Genomic DNA, 17134 nt, shown 5'->3' with positions numbered 1-17134 from the left:
AATTAATGACTTTGGTCATTAAAAATCTGAAAATTGTAAAAAAAAATAAAAATTTATAAAACGATCCCAATTTACGTTCATCTTATTCTCCATCATTTTCTGATTCCAAAAACATATAAATATGTTATATTTGGATTAAAAACAAGCTCTGAAAATTAAATATATAAAAATTATTATCAAAATTAAATTGTCGAAATCAATTTAAAAACACTTTCATCTTATTTCTTGTCGGTTCCTGATTCCAAAAACATATAGATATGATATGTTTGGATTAAAAACACGCTCAGAAAGTTAAAACAAAGAGAGGTACAGAAACGCGTGCTATCCTTCTTAGCGCAACTACTACCCCGCTCTTCTTGTCAATTTCACTGCCTTTGCCATGAGCGGTGGACTGACGATGCTACGAGTATACGGTCTTGCTGAAAAATGGCATTGCGTTCAGTTTCATTCTGTGAGTTCGACAGCTACTTGACTAAATGTGGTATTTTCGCCTTACGCGACTTGTTGTTTCATTCTGATAACTAGCTTGTTTTCTTGCGAAGAAGTTTAATTTTGTGTTTGGTAGTCCTTCTCTCTTAGGTTAACCGTTAGGCCTAATCAGAGTGAAATAGCTTTGATAGACATTCGGCAAAAAGTAAATACAGAAAAAAATCACAGTGAAGCGGCCTTCACGAATCACTGTAAAAAGCCCCCTATATTTCAAAATACCATGATACAACTTAGTGTACAGCCTTATTAAAATATGTTCTAGGTTTATCTGTTTCGGGTTGATGAGAGCATTATTTGAAGCACACCAGGAAACTAAAGAAGCTTATCAAAAACAAAGTGAAAATAAGTGAAATTATCAACTTCCACAAAAAGAAGACTTTTTGTTGCATTTTTGTTAAATCTCGAGGGCTGGTTAATGGTTATTTCCAGCAAGCTTCTTAATGAATAAATGAAAATAGCCTTTAGCTTTTATTTTCTTCGATTTGTTGAAGGTGGTCCATATTAGGGGACTCGGACATACTTTGAGATTTTGCTATTATGTTTTGTTTGCAGTAGAAACTCGGGGTCAACACTGCTAAAGTGTAACAAATACGGTTTTAGCTGTCATATATAGCAATTTTTGTGTGATAAAAGCTTTGGCTGTGGACAGAAACGAGTCCGTTTCAGGCGGCAAATTTAGAGTGAACGCTGCCAAAAGTGAAAAAAAAAGAAAAAGCCTAACGGTTTTGAGATTTGTGTTTCTGCAACTGTTTTGACATGTGCAAGTTATCCAGAGAGGGTGAATACAGCGAATATAACTTTTTTGAGCGCTCTAGCGCTGTTAGTTTGTCAGAACAGAAGCTGGTCCATATTAGGAGCCCTTCCCCTATGTGTGTGTGTGTGCGTGTGTGTGTGAACGCAGCCTTTAAGGAGTAGAAAGGGGGGGGGGACTGCAATCACATTACAAAGCTGAAAATCTGGCTCTAGCCTAGGAATGCATTGGAATATTAATTTCACTAAAAGCATATCTCCTTTTACGCTCATGTTGCGATAAAATAGATATGTTTATTACCATTCCAGTGCACCTTTTTGACCAATCAGGACAGATTCTAGGTGACCCGGAAAATGTTATGACGGTCAGGCAGGGACCCTTTTTGTTAATCACGCAATTAACAAGACAAAGTAAACACTGGAACTAACAATATCAGCTTGACTTATTCTACAGAACGACACTTCAAATGATGTCAGATACTACACTCTTTATCTGAAAGATACCGAAAAGACAGTTTTGTCGGTGGGTGCTTTATAGAACAGCGAGGCACCATCAACCCTCTGCGTTTGGAATGCCGACACCACTCACTTCTAAATGGCATGTCAAAGTTATGATGGTTCAAGTGAAATTGTGCCACTTAATTGACGTCAAATATATAGAGAATACTACATGGCTTGCTGTGTCGTACCAGATTTACACGAGTTGTTTTTTTAAATATTGAACTGCGAGCGAAAGCGAGCTGTTCACTATTTGAAAAAGCAACGAGTGTAAATCTGGTACGACACAGCAAGCCATGTAGTATTCTGTTTATCCTACATACTGTACTTACGTGTATACAACTCTCCTGTGTTCACTTTCAAGTGAATAACTATCGTTCTGATATCATTTTAAAGTGAAGCTAAAGAAACCTGGTATCGGCACTGCTGTGCATCTCCTATGATCTCAATGGTATCAAGGCACGCCTTTGCCGCGACAAGGTTTGCCGATACTGGCACTTGTCTTGTCTAGACAGTGACGTCATTCATAGCTGACGCCAATCATAAATGACGTTTGTCAAGGGAACTTATGCTTTCAAGTGTTGCTGCTTCCAGTGACAGGAAGGTATAGAGATTGATCATTGTATACAATCAATTTATCATTGTATACACAAATTACACAAACGTCATCTTGTGAGGGACCAAAAAATATTGAAACTCTCGGATGATTTTTTTGTGTGGTATCAACCTCGACCTACGGTCTCGGTTGATACCACAAAAAAATCTTCCTCGAGTTTCAATATTTTTCGGTCCCTCACTCGATGACGTTGTGTAATCTCTATGTATTTTACTGAAAATGTCCTGCATTCGAGGCAGCTCAAATTGAAGACGCCTGTTTTGGAACCTCGATCTCTTCTAAAGCCTCTGCAACCTATTACGTCAAAGCAAAGAAACGTCACTCTGAAAGTGTGGCGTGACGTACGTGTTAGTTCTAAAGATTCATCGAGGGTAATTAGCGAGCGCAATTTGTGTTTCTATAATGACGTTTGTCTCGGTGACTTTGGCATCATAAGCAGTGGAAAAACAGGTCCCTGCCAGACTTGCTTGACATGACCTCATTTACATGATATACACACGTGTGATTTGAACGATTATTATCTCACGGGTGTCTCTCTCACGTATGTAGGATAAATATATATCTTCACGTCATGTTCTTTCTCTCTGGTGTTTTTTTTAAATCTGTCGCTCTCAGTTGGACAAGAGATATTGAAGCAACTGAAACGCATGTTTAACATGGTTTATCCTACATGTGAGATAGTTGGTTGAACGCATTTGACATGTGAACATTCATCACGTCAGGTGAGTGATTCTGATTGGCTGACCCAGGTCACGAGAATGTTTTGACGGGCATAATCAGATAGGGGCGACCAAGGCCGGAATGTATGTAGCGAGGATAGAGACTTTAGCCCGGGATATACTCTATCCTCGAGCTAATTTTGCCCACTGTAAAAAAATATCCCAATGCATGAGTCGAGGTTAGCTCTATCCTCAAACTATCCCCTCGTTTTGGAGCTGATAAGTCTCGTATCCCGGGGTTAGTGGAAACACAACATGGCGGCGGTCGCACTTCAAGTGCGAAGAAACCATGTTTTCACATACCGGAATAACCTGTTTAATGTGTTTGATGTATATGAACTGCAAAAACAAATGTCGGATTTGCCGCGGAAATTTGTGTGATCACTGACGGTGTTAGGAAACGCTGCTGTTGCTGAACTTTGGTTCGGTTTTGTGTGTTGCATGTAGTTGACTTATTTGTACTTTGTGGGAAAGTACCGATATTATATTTTGTAAACGCAATATTTATGCTTGGACGAGAATGCAGGTGAACTTTCTAGTCCTGTCAAAACAAGTTGTTTACCACGCGGTTTTTAGTCTGGGTTCGTGGCGTTCGCTCGGATTAAGTGCGTCGGCACCTTTGATGTACGTCACAGAGAGCGTCACTATTCTAGTTCATAGACGGTTCGTATAATGTAGTTGTATCATGTTCGGTCTGGAATATTCTCGAGATTGAGTATTTACTATATATGCCAGCGCGATTTGAATGTTAAAAAAGCTTCTACTTTGAGTTCTGCTACGATGTGCAGTTGTATGTATGGAATGCTAAATAAATCCTCGAACTCAATTTGACGAGTTGTTTTCTGCTGCTGCGAAGACGGGCGACGTAGAATAAAAGAACACAACTATACGACATTTGAGAACTTGTGGCAATCTCAAGTGTCGTGTAACAATTGGGGGCCAAGCCAAGGATCTACGTTTAACGCCAAGGGTTTTCCAGCAACAAAGACAGTAAAGACAGTCACAGGAGATAGCCATCAATCGGGTGTATCCTGAGGGATCAGTATTGAGACTACGGTAATCGCCGCAGCTCGGTACGGTGAGCGACGCCGGAGTGTATCGGGATTACAGAGGTTAGCTGCCGTTTGGACGAGTCGGACTTCGTCGCGGAGCTAGTGCGTTAATACTACGAAATACGACTGAGGTACGTCGTGTACGTATCGTGAGCAGTGTGCGCCGTCACGTTAGACGAGGAGGGTGGCAGCCTGCGTCTACGAAGGTGACCAGCGACGAGAGAAGCATCGGAGGTGCAGTAGAGACTGTGTTCTTTTAGAAGACTACATTCGTCTACGTTCGGGGCTGTGAAAGAATACAGACGAACGCACCGGAAAAGACCAGAATGGCTGAGTTCTGGGGAAAAGGAATTGAACTGGGACTAAAAGGCAAGCAGTTGACGGAGTTCGTCGAGTCCCAGACACGACTCCTGGCGCAGCGTGAAGAAAGACAAGCGCAGCGTGAAGAAAGACAAGCGCAGCGTGAGCGTGAAGAAAGACAAGCGCAGCGTGAGCGTGAAGAAAGAGAAAGACAAGCGCAGCGTGAAGAAAGGCGAATGGAGCTGAAACGCTTAGAGCTCCAAATAGAAATGGAGATGAAGCGCTTAGAGCTTCAGATACAAATGGTGCGTGTTCAAAATGAGCACGTGGCACCACGCCAAAGAGATAACCAGCAGCAAATGCTACACAGGGCACCGAAACTTCCAGCATTCGATGACGGGAAGGACCAGATCGACTGCTACCTAGCAAGATTCGAGAGGTTTGCTGAGAGTGCTAGATGGCAGCGCGACGACTGAGCGATTCTACTCAGCGCACATTTGACTGGGGCAGCACTTGAGGTTTACACTAGACTCTCAAACGATGACGCCAGAGACCAAGATGTACTGAAGGAAGCTCTGTTGCGTTGCTACAACTTCACTGAAAGGGGCTACCGTCAACGCTTCCGCGAATGCCAGCCATTGTCTGGAGAGACACCGAGTCAGTTTGTGGAGCGCCTGTCGTCATACCTGCAGAAGTGGGTGGAGTTATCAGGTGAAGAGCAGTCATACGAGAGTCTGCGGGACTTGATCGTGAAGGAGCAATTCCTTAATGCCTGCCCGAAGGACCTGGCGACCCGCTTGGAAGAGCAAAAACTGCGGGGTTTGAAGGACATTACTGAAGCTGCTGAGCGTTATCTCATTGCTCATGGAAGGACCCTGGGGACGTCAAAGTCAACGAAACCTTTCCAGAAGAGCGGAAACCAGGGAAACCAACCTGCCAAGGGACAAACAGAGTCCGCACCATCATCCAATGAAGGGCAGAACATAACGTGCTTCCATTGCAAGGCCAAGGGCCACCGAATTGCCAACTGTCCCCAAAAGAAAAGTAACGGACATGACAATGACAAAGCGCAAGAACATCGACGGAGATATTACGACAACAAGAGGCAAACGAGTGGCTCGAACCAACAAGTATGTGCGAGCAGCGTCATACTTCCAAGGGCTGCCGAGCAAGTGGCTACACCATCGGACGTGGAAGGATGTATATCTGATGGCCAGCTTCTACTCGCCAATGGCAAGTCAATCTCTGTCGTCGCCAGCGCAGCTGTGTCAGTGTCGAACATGCCCGTGTCGAACATGCCCGTGTCGAACATGCCCGTGTCGAAGGGATTTGTTGAGAAGCAGGAAGTGACTGTTCTCAGAGATTCGGGCTGCAATGGAGTCATCGTCAAAGAGGATCTGGTGCCAACAGAGAAGTTCACTGGTGACTTCAAGTGGACGCTCATGGCTGACAGCAAATGCGTGAAGGCACCAGTGGCAAAGATCTAGATTGATACTCCATACTTCACCGGAGAAGTTGAGGCCGTCTGCCTGAAGAAGCCCTTGTACGATCTACTAATTGGGAATATTGGGGGTGCGAGACGTCCTGATGACCCTGATTTCGAATGGAGAATGGGCTCAGCTCAGCCTGCTGCTGAGGAGGAAGACCCACTGCCATTCGCGAATGAAGATATCAGCGAACTGTTACGAGATGACAGGGCCACTGTGCATCGCCGCGACCAGCCGCAGGTTGTAAGCGCTGTGACGACCAGAGCCCAGGCGAAGAAGAACAAAACGACTACGCCGCTTAGGGTCACCAACAGTTCTGCAACTGCTGTCGTGGACAGGGATCGGCTGATTCAGCTACAGGAAGCTGATTCGACCTTAACAAAGTGCAGGAGTCGTCCTGTCAAGGAGATGACTAAGGGCGAAGGCACTGTGCACTCTGAGGTGAAGGGCAAGATCCTGTACCGAGTGTTCCAGCACGCGAGACCTCCGGAAGCAGTACAGGTCGCAGCAATGGTGGAAGAACCAGCCGAACTAGACGAGTTCGACGGTGAGGAACTACTGGAGTTGGGAGACCTCCACAAGAAAGAGGGAGTGGATGACGTCAAGCTATGACCTGACCTGACAGAAGATCAGCAGAAGGAGCTGCATGATTTTATGGGCGACTTCACCCATAGGTGCTGTGATGTTCCAGGCTCTACGTCCTTGGTCGAACACGAAGTCCACCTCACATCTGACGTTCCTGTTCGTTCAAAACCATATCCTATCCCGTTTCAGGCTCGGGAATCCTTGAAAAAGGACATCGACAACATGTTGAAGATGGGGGTCATCCGTGAATCATCATCCCCTTACTCATCTCCCGTTGTTGTTGTCAAGAAGAAAGACGGCACAAACAGGGTATGCATTGACTTCAGGAAAGTCAATAAGATCACCGTGTTTGACCCTGAACCAATGCCGACGGCAACGGATCTATTTCGACAGTTAACTGGCTGTAAAATCTTCTCAAAGATCGACCTCAGCAAGGGATATTGGCAAATTCCTGTGCGCGAAGAGGACATACCAAAGACCGCCTTTGCAACTCCAGACGGAACGTATGAGTGCCTGCGGATGCCTTTTGGCATGGTGAACAGTGGTGCTACCCTGAAGAGGGGAATGCGAAAAATGCTCAAAGGAATGAAGAATGTTGTGTACTACTGGGATGATCTGCTAGTCCACACGGATACCTTTGCGGAGCATCTGGAGACTTTGAGGGAACTGTTTTCCCGCCTGACAAAAGCTAATCTGACCGTGAGACCCAGCAAGTGCATTTTGGGGACCGACAACGTTGACTTCATAAGTCATTCACTGAAGGAAGGTCAAAAGGGGCTTTTGTTGGAAAACGTCACCAAGATCCTCAATGCGCCACGTCCTGAAACCAAGAAGCAGAAGCGATCCTTCCTTGGATTGGCTGGGTACTACAGAGAGTTCATTCCAAACTTCGCCGCCATAACGGCGCCTTTGTCGGACATGACCCGAAAAGGATGCCCCAACCGAATACTCTGGGGACCAGCTCAGGAGAAGGCATACCAGACCGTGCGCGACCTGATGTCAAGTCAAGTCAAGTCAAGTTTTATTCCGATAAAACCCCGTGAGGGTACATGGAAAATTAAAAAACACAATAAAAACACATTTCATTCAACACCAAATAAAAGGAACTAAAACAAAAAGAAATCAGGCTATGTACAGAAAAGGGAGTTGAGGGGTGAGGGAGAGCAAAAACAATACAAGAAACAATGTCACGAGACCCGGTGCTGCGCCTTCCTGATACTGCCAAAGAGTTCATCTTGCGTACAGACGCATCGGACGAAGGGATCGGCGCCATGCTGATGCAAGAGCATGGAGGTAAACCGTTTCCGGTCAGCTATGCCAGCAAGAAGCTGTCAGGAGCCGAGAAGAACTACTCGACCATGGAGAAAGAGTGTTTAGCCATCGTGTGGGGAATCAAGAAATTTGAACTCTACCTCCAAGGGGTGAAATTCGTGCTTCAGACTGATCACAAACCCCTCACCTACCTGAACTCTGCGAAGTTTGTGAATAATCGTATCATGAGGTGGGTGATGTACTTGCAGAACTTTGATATGCGAGTGGAATCGATTAAGGGTTCAGACAATGTTGGAGCGGATTTTCTCAGCCGAGTATGTGAGTAAAACTGTGTTCATTCTCCAACAGACTAATGTACATACCTGGATTTTAATCTGTTATGTATACATAATATGTGTACAGGTAGCGTTTCAATGATTGAAAGAAATTAGGTAAATTTCTTCTTGTGTTGGGGGTAATGTTAGGAAACGCTGCTGTTGCTGAACTTTGGTTCGGTTTTGTGTGTTGCATGTAGTTGACTTATTTGTACTTTGTGGGAAAGTACCGATATTATATTTTGTAAACGCAATATTTATGCTTGGACGAGAATGCAGGTGAACTTTCTAGTCCTGTCAAAACAAGTTGTTTACCACGCGGTTTTTTGTCTGGGTTCGTGGCGTTCGCTCGGATTAAGTGCGTCGGCACCTTTGATGTACGTCACAGAGAGCGTCACTATTTTAGTCCATAGACGGCTCGTATAATGTAGTTGTATCATGTTCGGTCTGGAATATTCTCGAGATTGAGTATTTACTATATATGCCAGCGCGATTTGAATGTTAAAAGAGCTTCTACTTTGAGTTCTGCTAGATGTGCAGTTGTATGTATGGAATGCTGAATAAATCCTCGAACTCAATTTGACGAGTTGTTTTCTGCTGCTGCGAAGACGGGCGACGTAGAATAAAAGAACACAACTATACGACATTTGAGAACTTGTGGCAATCTCAAGTGTCGTGTAACAGACGGTGTTTAACACGAATTTGAACTTCAAGTCGAAATGGCGATCCACCCACCCCCTCCCTTTCCCTCCAACTTAGGGGAAGGGCTCCTAATATGGACCGGCTCCTAATAATATGGACCACCTCCCGTTCTGACAAACTAACGGTGTTAGAGAGCTCAAAACAATTTCATTCGCTGTATTCGCCCTCCCTGGATACCTTGCAAAAGTCAAAACAGTTGCAGAAACACAAATATCAAAACCGTTAGGCTTTTTCTTTTTTTGTTGCACTTTTGGCAGCGTTCACTCTAAATTTGCCGCCTAAAACGGACTCGTTTCTGTCCACAGCCAAAGCTTTTATCACACAAAACGTGCTACATATGACAGCTAAGACTGTATTTGTTACATTTTAGCAGTGTTGACCCCGAGTTTCTACTGCACACAAAAAATAATAGCAAAATCTCAAAGTATGCGTGAGTCCCCTAATATGGACCACCTTCAACAAATCGAAGAAAATAAAAGCTAAAGGCTATTTTCATTAATTCATTAAGAAGCTTTCTGAAAATAAACTATAACTAGCCCTCTAGCTTTCAAAAAAATATAACAAATAGTCTTCTTTTGATGGAAGTTGATCATTTCATTTATTTTCACTATGTTTTTGATAAGTTTCTTTAGTTTTCTTGTGTGCTTCAAATAATGCTCTCATCAACCCAAAACAGATCAATCCAAAGCATATTTTAATTAATCTGACTTGCACACTAATTTGTATCATGTTGAAGGGGCTTTTTACAGTGATTCGTGAAGGCCGCTTCACTGGTCCATATTAGGCGCCCAGGCTACTAATATGGACCATTTGTGATTTTTTCTGTTTTTGATATTTGCTGAATGTCTATGAAAGCTATTTCACTCTAATTAGGCCTAACGGTTAACCTAAGAGAGAAGGACTACCAAACACAAAATGAAACTTCTTCACAAGAAAACAAGCTAGTTATCAGCATGAAACAAGAAGTGGTCCATATTAGGAGCCCTTCCCCTACTTCACTTGAATCCTGGAACAAATGGCCTTGTTGCGCCGCATTTCGCCTTACCTAATGTAAATTTGCACAAGAAAACAACAACGCGAAGAAAACAATTGCATGAAAACAAGACCGGAACCAAGTTCGAAGAAACAATTCGTCACGCTTTTCATGACATCACGGTCTACATGGGTCATTTAGAACAGAGCGACGTCACCTTTCGAACGCGGATTCCTGAATTTAGAACCGTCTTGACATTCTATCATGCGCAGAGATGCGGAAATCCCCATGCCAAAAATAGATCGAAGGAAAAGCTTGGGTTAGTTATCTTTTCTGTTGTCTCGACACATGCATTGCGCTAAAGTATCGATGATATCCTGGGGATAGATAGTCCGGGTTAAAGCTTTTATCCCGGGTTAAGATAGACCTCGCTACATACATTCCGGCCCAGGTTCCCATTGCGGCTGTTCCGTCTTATTCGCGGGGTCCGTTATTTCTAACATGCTGATTGTTAGCAAATGATAACAGACATGTCTCAAAAATGATATCAGCATTCGCCTCCGGCTTAAGCTGATAATCCATTTTCTCGACATGTCTGTTTTTATTTGCTAATAATCAGCATATTAGAAATAACTCATACTAATCATGACAATTTTAGCACTATCAAGGTACATAGGCCTTGTAAGCCTTATCATGAATAACAATTCACATCAACAAAGTTGAGTTTGAGAATGTAGAAATATCTGTTATTTCCAATGAATGTCATTCACAAGTAAATGCACCGAAGAATTTTCACATCAATTTTTCTTAAACTGCGTTTGGTATTTTTGTTTCAGAGACGAAGTTTGCAAACAGACAGACACGTACACACACGTATACAACATACACATGCACGCACACACATTAACACACAAACACACACATTAACACGCAAACACACACACACACACACACACACACACACACACACACTGGGAGGCAACGTTTACAGAGGCGGATCCAGGGGGGTTTCCGGAAACCACCCCCCTCCCCCAGCCTAAAATATATATATATTGAAATAAAGAAAAATATGATGGCCCAGATTGCACCGAATTGCTTCATTTTCCTTGTTTTTATAACATTTACTGGGAGGGGGGGCATGCCCCCGGACCCTCCTAGAAGCCGGCCTTTGTCTTCTAAGTGACGTGATGAATGGTTATTTGTTATTTGTTGGCTCAGGTTGCACCAGATCGGTCACTTTTCCTTGTTTTGATCCGAATTTGTCTTCTTAAATTAACTTATGGAAGGTTTATTGGGGGAAGTTTCTTTGCTCAGATTGCTCCATTTTCCTCGTTTTTATCAACATTTATTTCACACATGCAGTCAATTTTAACTGAGTGTCAAAAAAATTGCCCAAAATAAGTTAAGGACCAAAAGCCATTTTCGATCCCAACGTTGATTGTGCAAAAATCACAAAAATCGGCGACAATGACCCTCTACGCTTTGTGGTCGTCTTGACAGCTTCCCTTCCTTTGCTGTGAGAGCAAAAAGCGGTACTCGGACTTTGCCTGTTTCTCTGTGCAGGCGAGCAAAGAATCCGAAATATTGCGAAAAACGCATGTGAAAGTAACCCTCCTGCAGAGCTCAGCACAGGTGATTTTGCCCTAATCAATCTTTTTCACGTGAACCATTGGTCCTCTGAGAGTGAACTGTCGTCACCAGAAATGCTTTATAAGCCCAGGCAAAATCACAGCAGGCCACCAAACAACCATGCCTCCAAGACGTCATCTGAACCTTGTCGACCGCGGACGAGGTCTAGCCTGGGTTCAAGAGGGTATCCGGCTCCGAGAGATTGCTGCAAGACTTGGCTGCTCCCATTCCGTCATCGTGAGGCTGCGGCAGCGCTTTCTGGTCACTGGAAGTGTGGAAACCAGACCCCGGTCTGGGCGCCCTCGAAGCACCACACAACGTCAAGACCGCAACATCACACGCCAGGCGTTGCAGACCAAGGCGACCACTGCCAGCACCATCAGACGAAGGCTTAGGGTGACAACCAACACTGACATCAACGAGCAGACCGTCCGCAACCGTCTTCATGATCAGACGCTGCACGCAAGGCGTCAACTTGGCCGCATTTTACTGACGCCACGTCACATGATGGCAAGACTGGCCTGGTCCACCCGCCATTTGAGATGGAATCGACAGCAGTGGGCCCAGGTACTGTTTTCCGATGAATATCGATTCAATCTGGAGCATGATGATGGCAGGACCAGGGTCTGGAGGCGTCCAGGAGAACGCATGATCCCTGCATGCGTGAGGTAGAGAAGAGCCTACCGGGGAGGGTCAGTGATGGTGTGGGCTGGGATCAGCGAGCACCACAGGACCCCACTGTACCATGTACGGGGCAACTTGAATGCCCTTGTCTACAGGGACCAGATCCTCAGGCCCCAAGTCCTGCCCATGCTGCGTCAGATTGGGCCCCATGCAGTGCTACAGGACGATAATGCTCCCCCACACGAGCACGGCTTGTGTATACGCCTTCCTGTAGCAGGTACAGATCAACAGGATGGATTGGCCAGCCAACAGTCTTGACATGAACCCTATCGAGCATGCGTGGGACATGTTGGGCCGTCGTGTTCGCGAGAATCATGCTCCACCTCCAAACCTCCAGCAGCTGCTTGTTCTTCTGCAGCAAGAGTGGCAGGCCATCCCCCAGGCTAATCTGGCAAACATCGTCCACTCAATGAGGGATCGCTGCAACGAGTGCCGCCAGAATCGTGGGAGTTATACCCATCATTGAACTTTGGGAACCGGTGAAACATTGGAATTGACAATCAGCAAAGACTTGCGACTTTTGATTTTGACCCCTCCCCCTTCACTTAAGAGACAATAACTCAATTGTTTTTGAATGGAATTCAATGCACTTTGGCGTGCTTGTTGTTGAATGATTTGACCACAACATATTACAAGTTCCATGTTTTTGGTTGATCGGTTTTTGAGTAATTTGTGTTTGGATTTTTGGTCCTTGAATTATTTTAGGCAGTGTAGTATCCATTTTTGGTGTACAATCAGCAGTGCCTGGCTAATGACACCTTAGGTCTCGCCCGGCTTCAATTCAGGTATTATATATTGAAGACTGTCCATGTTTGTTTCAGTTCAAGATCGTGTCATCATGTGTCGGACGTGAAATGGGCGCGGCATTCATAGCAGCAGCCTTTGAACACCAGGTGGTGACCAAACACAAGAAAAATGCAAATAGCAAGAGGAAAAAAAAGGAATAAGGAAAAACGTGTCTAGCGGCAAGTGGAAGTGGAGATCTCATGTGAATCAGAAATCTATTACAACTGATGATTGTGTCGATAAATTATGTGAAGCCAAATAACAATCAGAGTTAATCAGTTACTGATGATTCTGCTATTGTCAAGTTGGGACTGTATGAAAGCCCTCTATTCTCTCCTTTATTCACTGACGGAACTTTTTACTCGTAGAATTTGAGTTAATCTGCTCTTGTTAACTCTGGTTACTCTTAAGTTTACTTATTTATCTTTGTGTAAAGTAGTGTAGCTTTCTTTCGTTGTGAGTTTGACACTAAGTGTTAAACTCTATTGGTTCTCGGTGTGTATGTTTGTATTGTATAATTTACCATTTTCCACTTATTGGTCATTGATTTAGTTTGGTGTTTTAATGTAATTTGAATGTGTGCTTCTTAAAACGTGAAATTATTGTTTTTTGATTTATCATGAGGAATTATTCTAACTAATGGCTTACAAAACAGGGTCTTTGTATGGGACACCTTAATATCAACCATGCAATTAATCAATTACACGAGGTTTCCACCATGCTTCTAAACTCAGGAACAAATTTTCATGTAATGGGGTTTACAGAATCAAGACTGACAAGACTTCGGATTCTAAGGTTGATGTTCCAGGTTACAGTGTAACAATGTAAAGAAACTGGTTTGCTTGTGATATAAGTGAATCATTGACTTACATACGTTCAACACATTTAGAACAGTTTGAGGAATCCGTCTGGATTAAGGTCAATTAATTAAACAAGTCGCGTGAAGCGATATAAAAAAATTTAGTCAAACTGTCGGCATCAAAGTAACAGATTCACACCAAAAAACAGTCATCGCTAAGACTATATTAAGATAGTCTCGACTAACCACAGCCAAAGACCGAGACGGGTCACGCTCATCTCCGCGTAGCGTGCGAACCAGTACTTACTTAACCTATTTTCTGTCATTCTGAGCACATGTTTAGAATAAACATGACATATCTATATATTTTTGAATTTAGGAGAAATTGAGAAATATGATTCAATCATTTTTAAATCTGTAAGGGAAAATTCGATTTTAATGACAACTTTAATGAGCAAACAAATTAACTAATGTTTACGCTGCCAAGGTGAAATTCAATCCCATAGACCGGACTTCGTCGAAGATTGCTTGACCAACATTTCAATCAATTCATAAATTGGCAGCCCCTATAATTTCTGAAACACTCACTTACATATATAATCTCTGTTTAGAAAAAAAAACAATATTTTTCCGGGTGCCCTTAAACAGGCAAGAGTCATTCTTCTGTTTAAATGAGGTGACAAAGCATACCCCTCAAACATGAGGACATTTTCCCTATTGTTTGTTTTATCTAAACCACTTGAAAAACACATTAACAAACACATCCTAGCACATTTTAACCAACACAACTTACTTCACCCTAACCAATCAGGATTTAGAGCTAATCATTCATGCCACACTGACTTAATTTTTATTGTTGATCAGTGGCTACCTAAAAAATGATAATGATTTATGTGGTGCAATTTGTGTAGACTTTGCCAAAGCCTTTGACGAAATTTACCACATGTTATTGCGGAGAAAATTCTCCCTGTATGGCGTAGGTATCGAAACTATGAAACTTGTTAATACATTTCTCACCGGACGACAACAATCTGTGCTTACGAACCCTTCGGCGTCGAGCATGCAAGCTGTAGAATACGGTGTACCACAAGGATCGGATTTATGATCCCTGCTCTTCTCTATATGTGAAAGGTTCGGGAAACAAGATCTTTTGCTTTCTTTGATGATGTGTTACGGACTCTCTCTGGACTATCACTCACGGACACACGTACAAAGACATACACGTCTTTCAGTCTCTCCATTTCGTCCACAACAGATGACAGTGTGACAACAGCTGAAGTACTGGCATGGCAAACCGCTTTATTCCTGGTTCGCTTCCCTCCTCCTCTTCGCCTACCCAGCCGAAGCCGGGTGGCCACAAGCCACAACATACAAAGTTGACTACATTTCCTGAGTTAGCAGAGCACACAACAAACTGCGTCCACAGTCTTCCGAAGTTCTCTCAAAGTTCTCTTTCTCACATATCATGTACAAAGTAAATCCAACTTTAGCTACCGACGCAGACAGAAACATCCAATCACAATCCTAGTAATTATTTATAGTAACACAACATTCTAAGATGATACCCCATTCCAGTGGTTAAAGACAAGAAGAAAGGGGGGGGGGGGCTAAGGGATTAAAACCTCCAACCACAGCTGGCAGCTATCTTGATTCATCCGTATCAAATCAAAGGAATTAATACCCTCTTAATGAGGCTTTGATCTGAGCGCATTAAACATTACCACACATAACAGTTATCGGCGGCTACCCCGGGTCGGTCATTATATATGTTGATGACCTCCCCCTTCATATTCAAAATGTATGTGAACTTTTTGCAGATGACACCACAATTCACTCTAGTAACACACACTTAACTCGCTTTTCAGTTGACAGAATGAACTGACCTAAATCATATGTCCCTTAACCCAAAGAAAAACAAACATATAGAGGTTACAACACGAGTGGTTTTTTATATGGCTTGTATTTCAGGCAAGACCCAGCGGATGAATATCAAGGGACTCACGAGTCGTATTCCTGCTGGGTCTTGACTGAAATACAAGCCATATAAAACATCACGAGTGTTGTAACCTGTATATCCCATGAAGATCTAAAAGACAAAGTGTGACGGAAACATCAAGCTTTAGTTCAGATGAGGCACCTCTGCACATACTTTATTCTAAAGGCACGTCTGTTGATCTATGTCAAGTCGGCGCAAAATGGTGGCTTGGTTGTCCTCGTCAGTTAAAAGCCTCTTACACGGATTTGACTGAATACCTAGTGGTTACACACGCATCTCCTGAGATCTTGGACACCTTCATCGTCTATAGGGCCTACTGCACCACAGAAGAGCTAGAAATACTCGTCATGACAATTATTCGAGTATTTCTAGCTCTTTTGTAATGTATGTTTGCTGGTGTATGCTTTTAATTAAGCGTTGTTGACTATGAATGTAGATGTAAATGCTTGTATAACTGTGTTTTAATTTTAAATGTGTCAAGCGCAAAAAGCATAATTGTAAAGTTATGATGTTGCGCTATATAAATGCTCATTTATTATTATTATTATTATTATTATATAAAATGCATTCAACAGCTTGTCCAGAGAACAATCGTAGTCGATGATGTACGGAAAAGGGCGTGTGTACCGGGCACGCTGTAACTTCACATGAGCATAGCGTGAACATAGCAGTGCTGGTCAGAAAGACTGGGTTTTTAACGATTGCTAGTTTGACTTCTGTTTTAGTTTAGAGAGCACACACACTCAAGCACATAGGGCTTGTCATGTTGATCACAAGAGAGAACAGCGAGTTAGAAGGAAACAAAACAGATTAGGTCCCCAGAATATGACGCGATGGACGACAGACGTCATGAAATCTATGACGCTGTGATGATAGTCTCGGCAAGTCGAGACTAAGACTCAACTATAGCACTGAACGACTCTCGCGCAAGTTCTCAAAAGCGTGGTAATCCCTTGCACATCCAGTCGACAGTTACATGTGCATTTTGGAATGTCAAGGACGACAGAAAGTAAAGCTAGCTATGATGTATTTGTTGCACCCTTACTTATCCACTATTTTATGTGTTATAAGAGTGCAATTGATACATCAAAGATGTTACAAGAGAACAATTGAAATACAAGAAATATGCCTAGAGTACATTTACAGAGACAAAGAAGGGAGGTCATGGGATATATGATAATGACAACTAGACAAAAAAGGCCAGAATCTTACTTCAACTGGTCCTGATTTAATGATTGATGGCGTAATAGTTGAAAAAGTCGACCATCACAAAGTGTTAGGTGTTTATTTTCATAACAACTTGTCAACCCACATAGAGCAACTTAGTAAAGTAGTGTAAAAGAAAGTGTACCTACTATCTAGAATCCAACACTTCCTGAACTCCAACACCAGGAAGGTATTCTTTATTGCACATATTCAGTCTGTAATTGATTACGCATCTACTTTATGGGACTCAGCAAGTGATAATTCCATGAAGCCACTT

The 17134-nt window shown here is 43.0% G+C and overlaps 1 protein-coding gene across 1 annotated transcript in view; it reads left to right on the top strand.

Annotated features, from left to right (window-relative positions):
* Window positions 1-14877, top strand: part of LOC138974856 (hexokinase type 2-like) — a 28711-nt gene extending 13834 nt beyond the window's left edge. The window contains exon 5 of the mRNA XM_070347580.1: window positions 12892-14877. Coding sequence (XP_070203681.1) covers window positions 12892-13017 — 126 coding nt within the window. The 3' untranslated portion in view covers window positions 13018-14877. The remainder of the gene's footprint in view (window positions 1-12891) is intronic.
* The last annotated feature ends 2257 nt before the right edge of the window (window positions 14878-17134 follow it).

The sequence above is a fragment of the Littorina saxatilis genome, linkage group LG8 (genome assembly GCF_037325665.1).
Source record: "Littorina saxatilis isolate snail1 linkage group LG8, US_GU_Lsax_2.0, whole genome shotgun sequence".
Lineage (NCBI taxonomy): Eukaryota > Metazoa > Mollusca > Gastropoda > Littorinimorpha > Littorinidae > Littorina > Littorina saxatilis.
The sequence above is the reverse complement of the archived record's forward strand: the minus strand, read 5'-3'. Positions and strand labels throughout refer to the sequence as shown.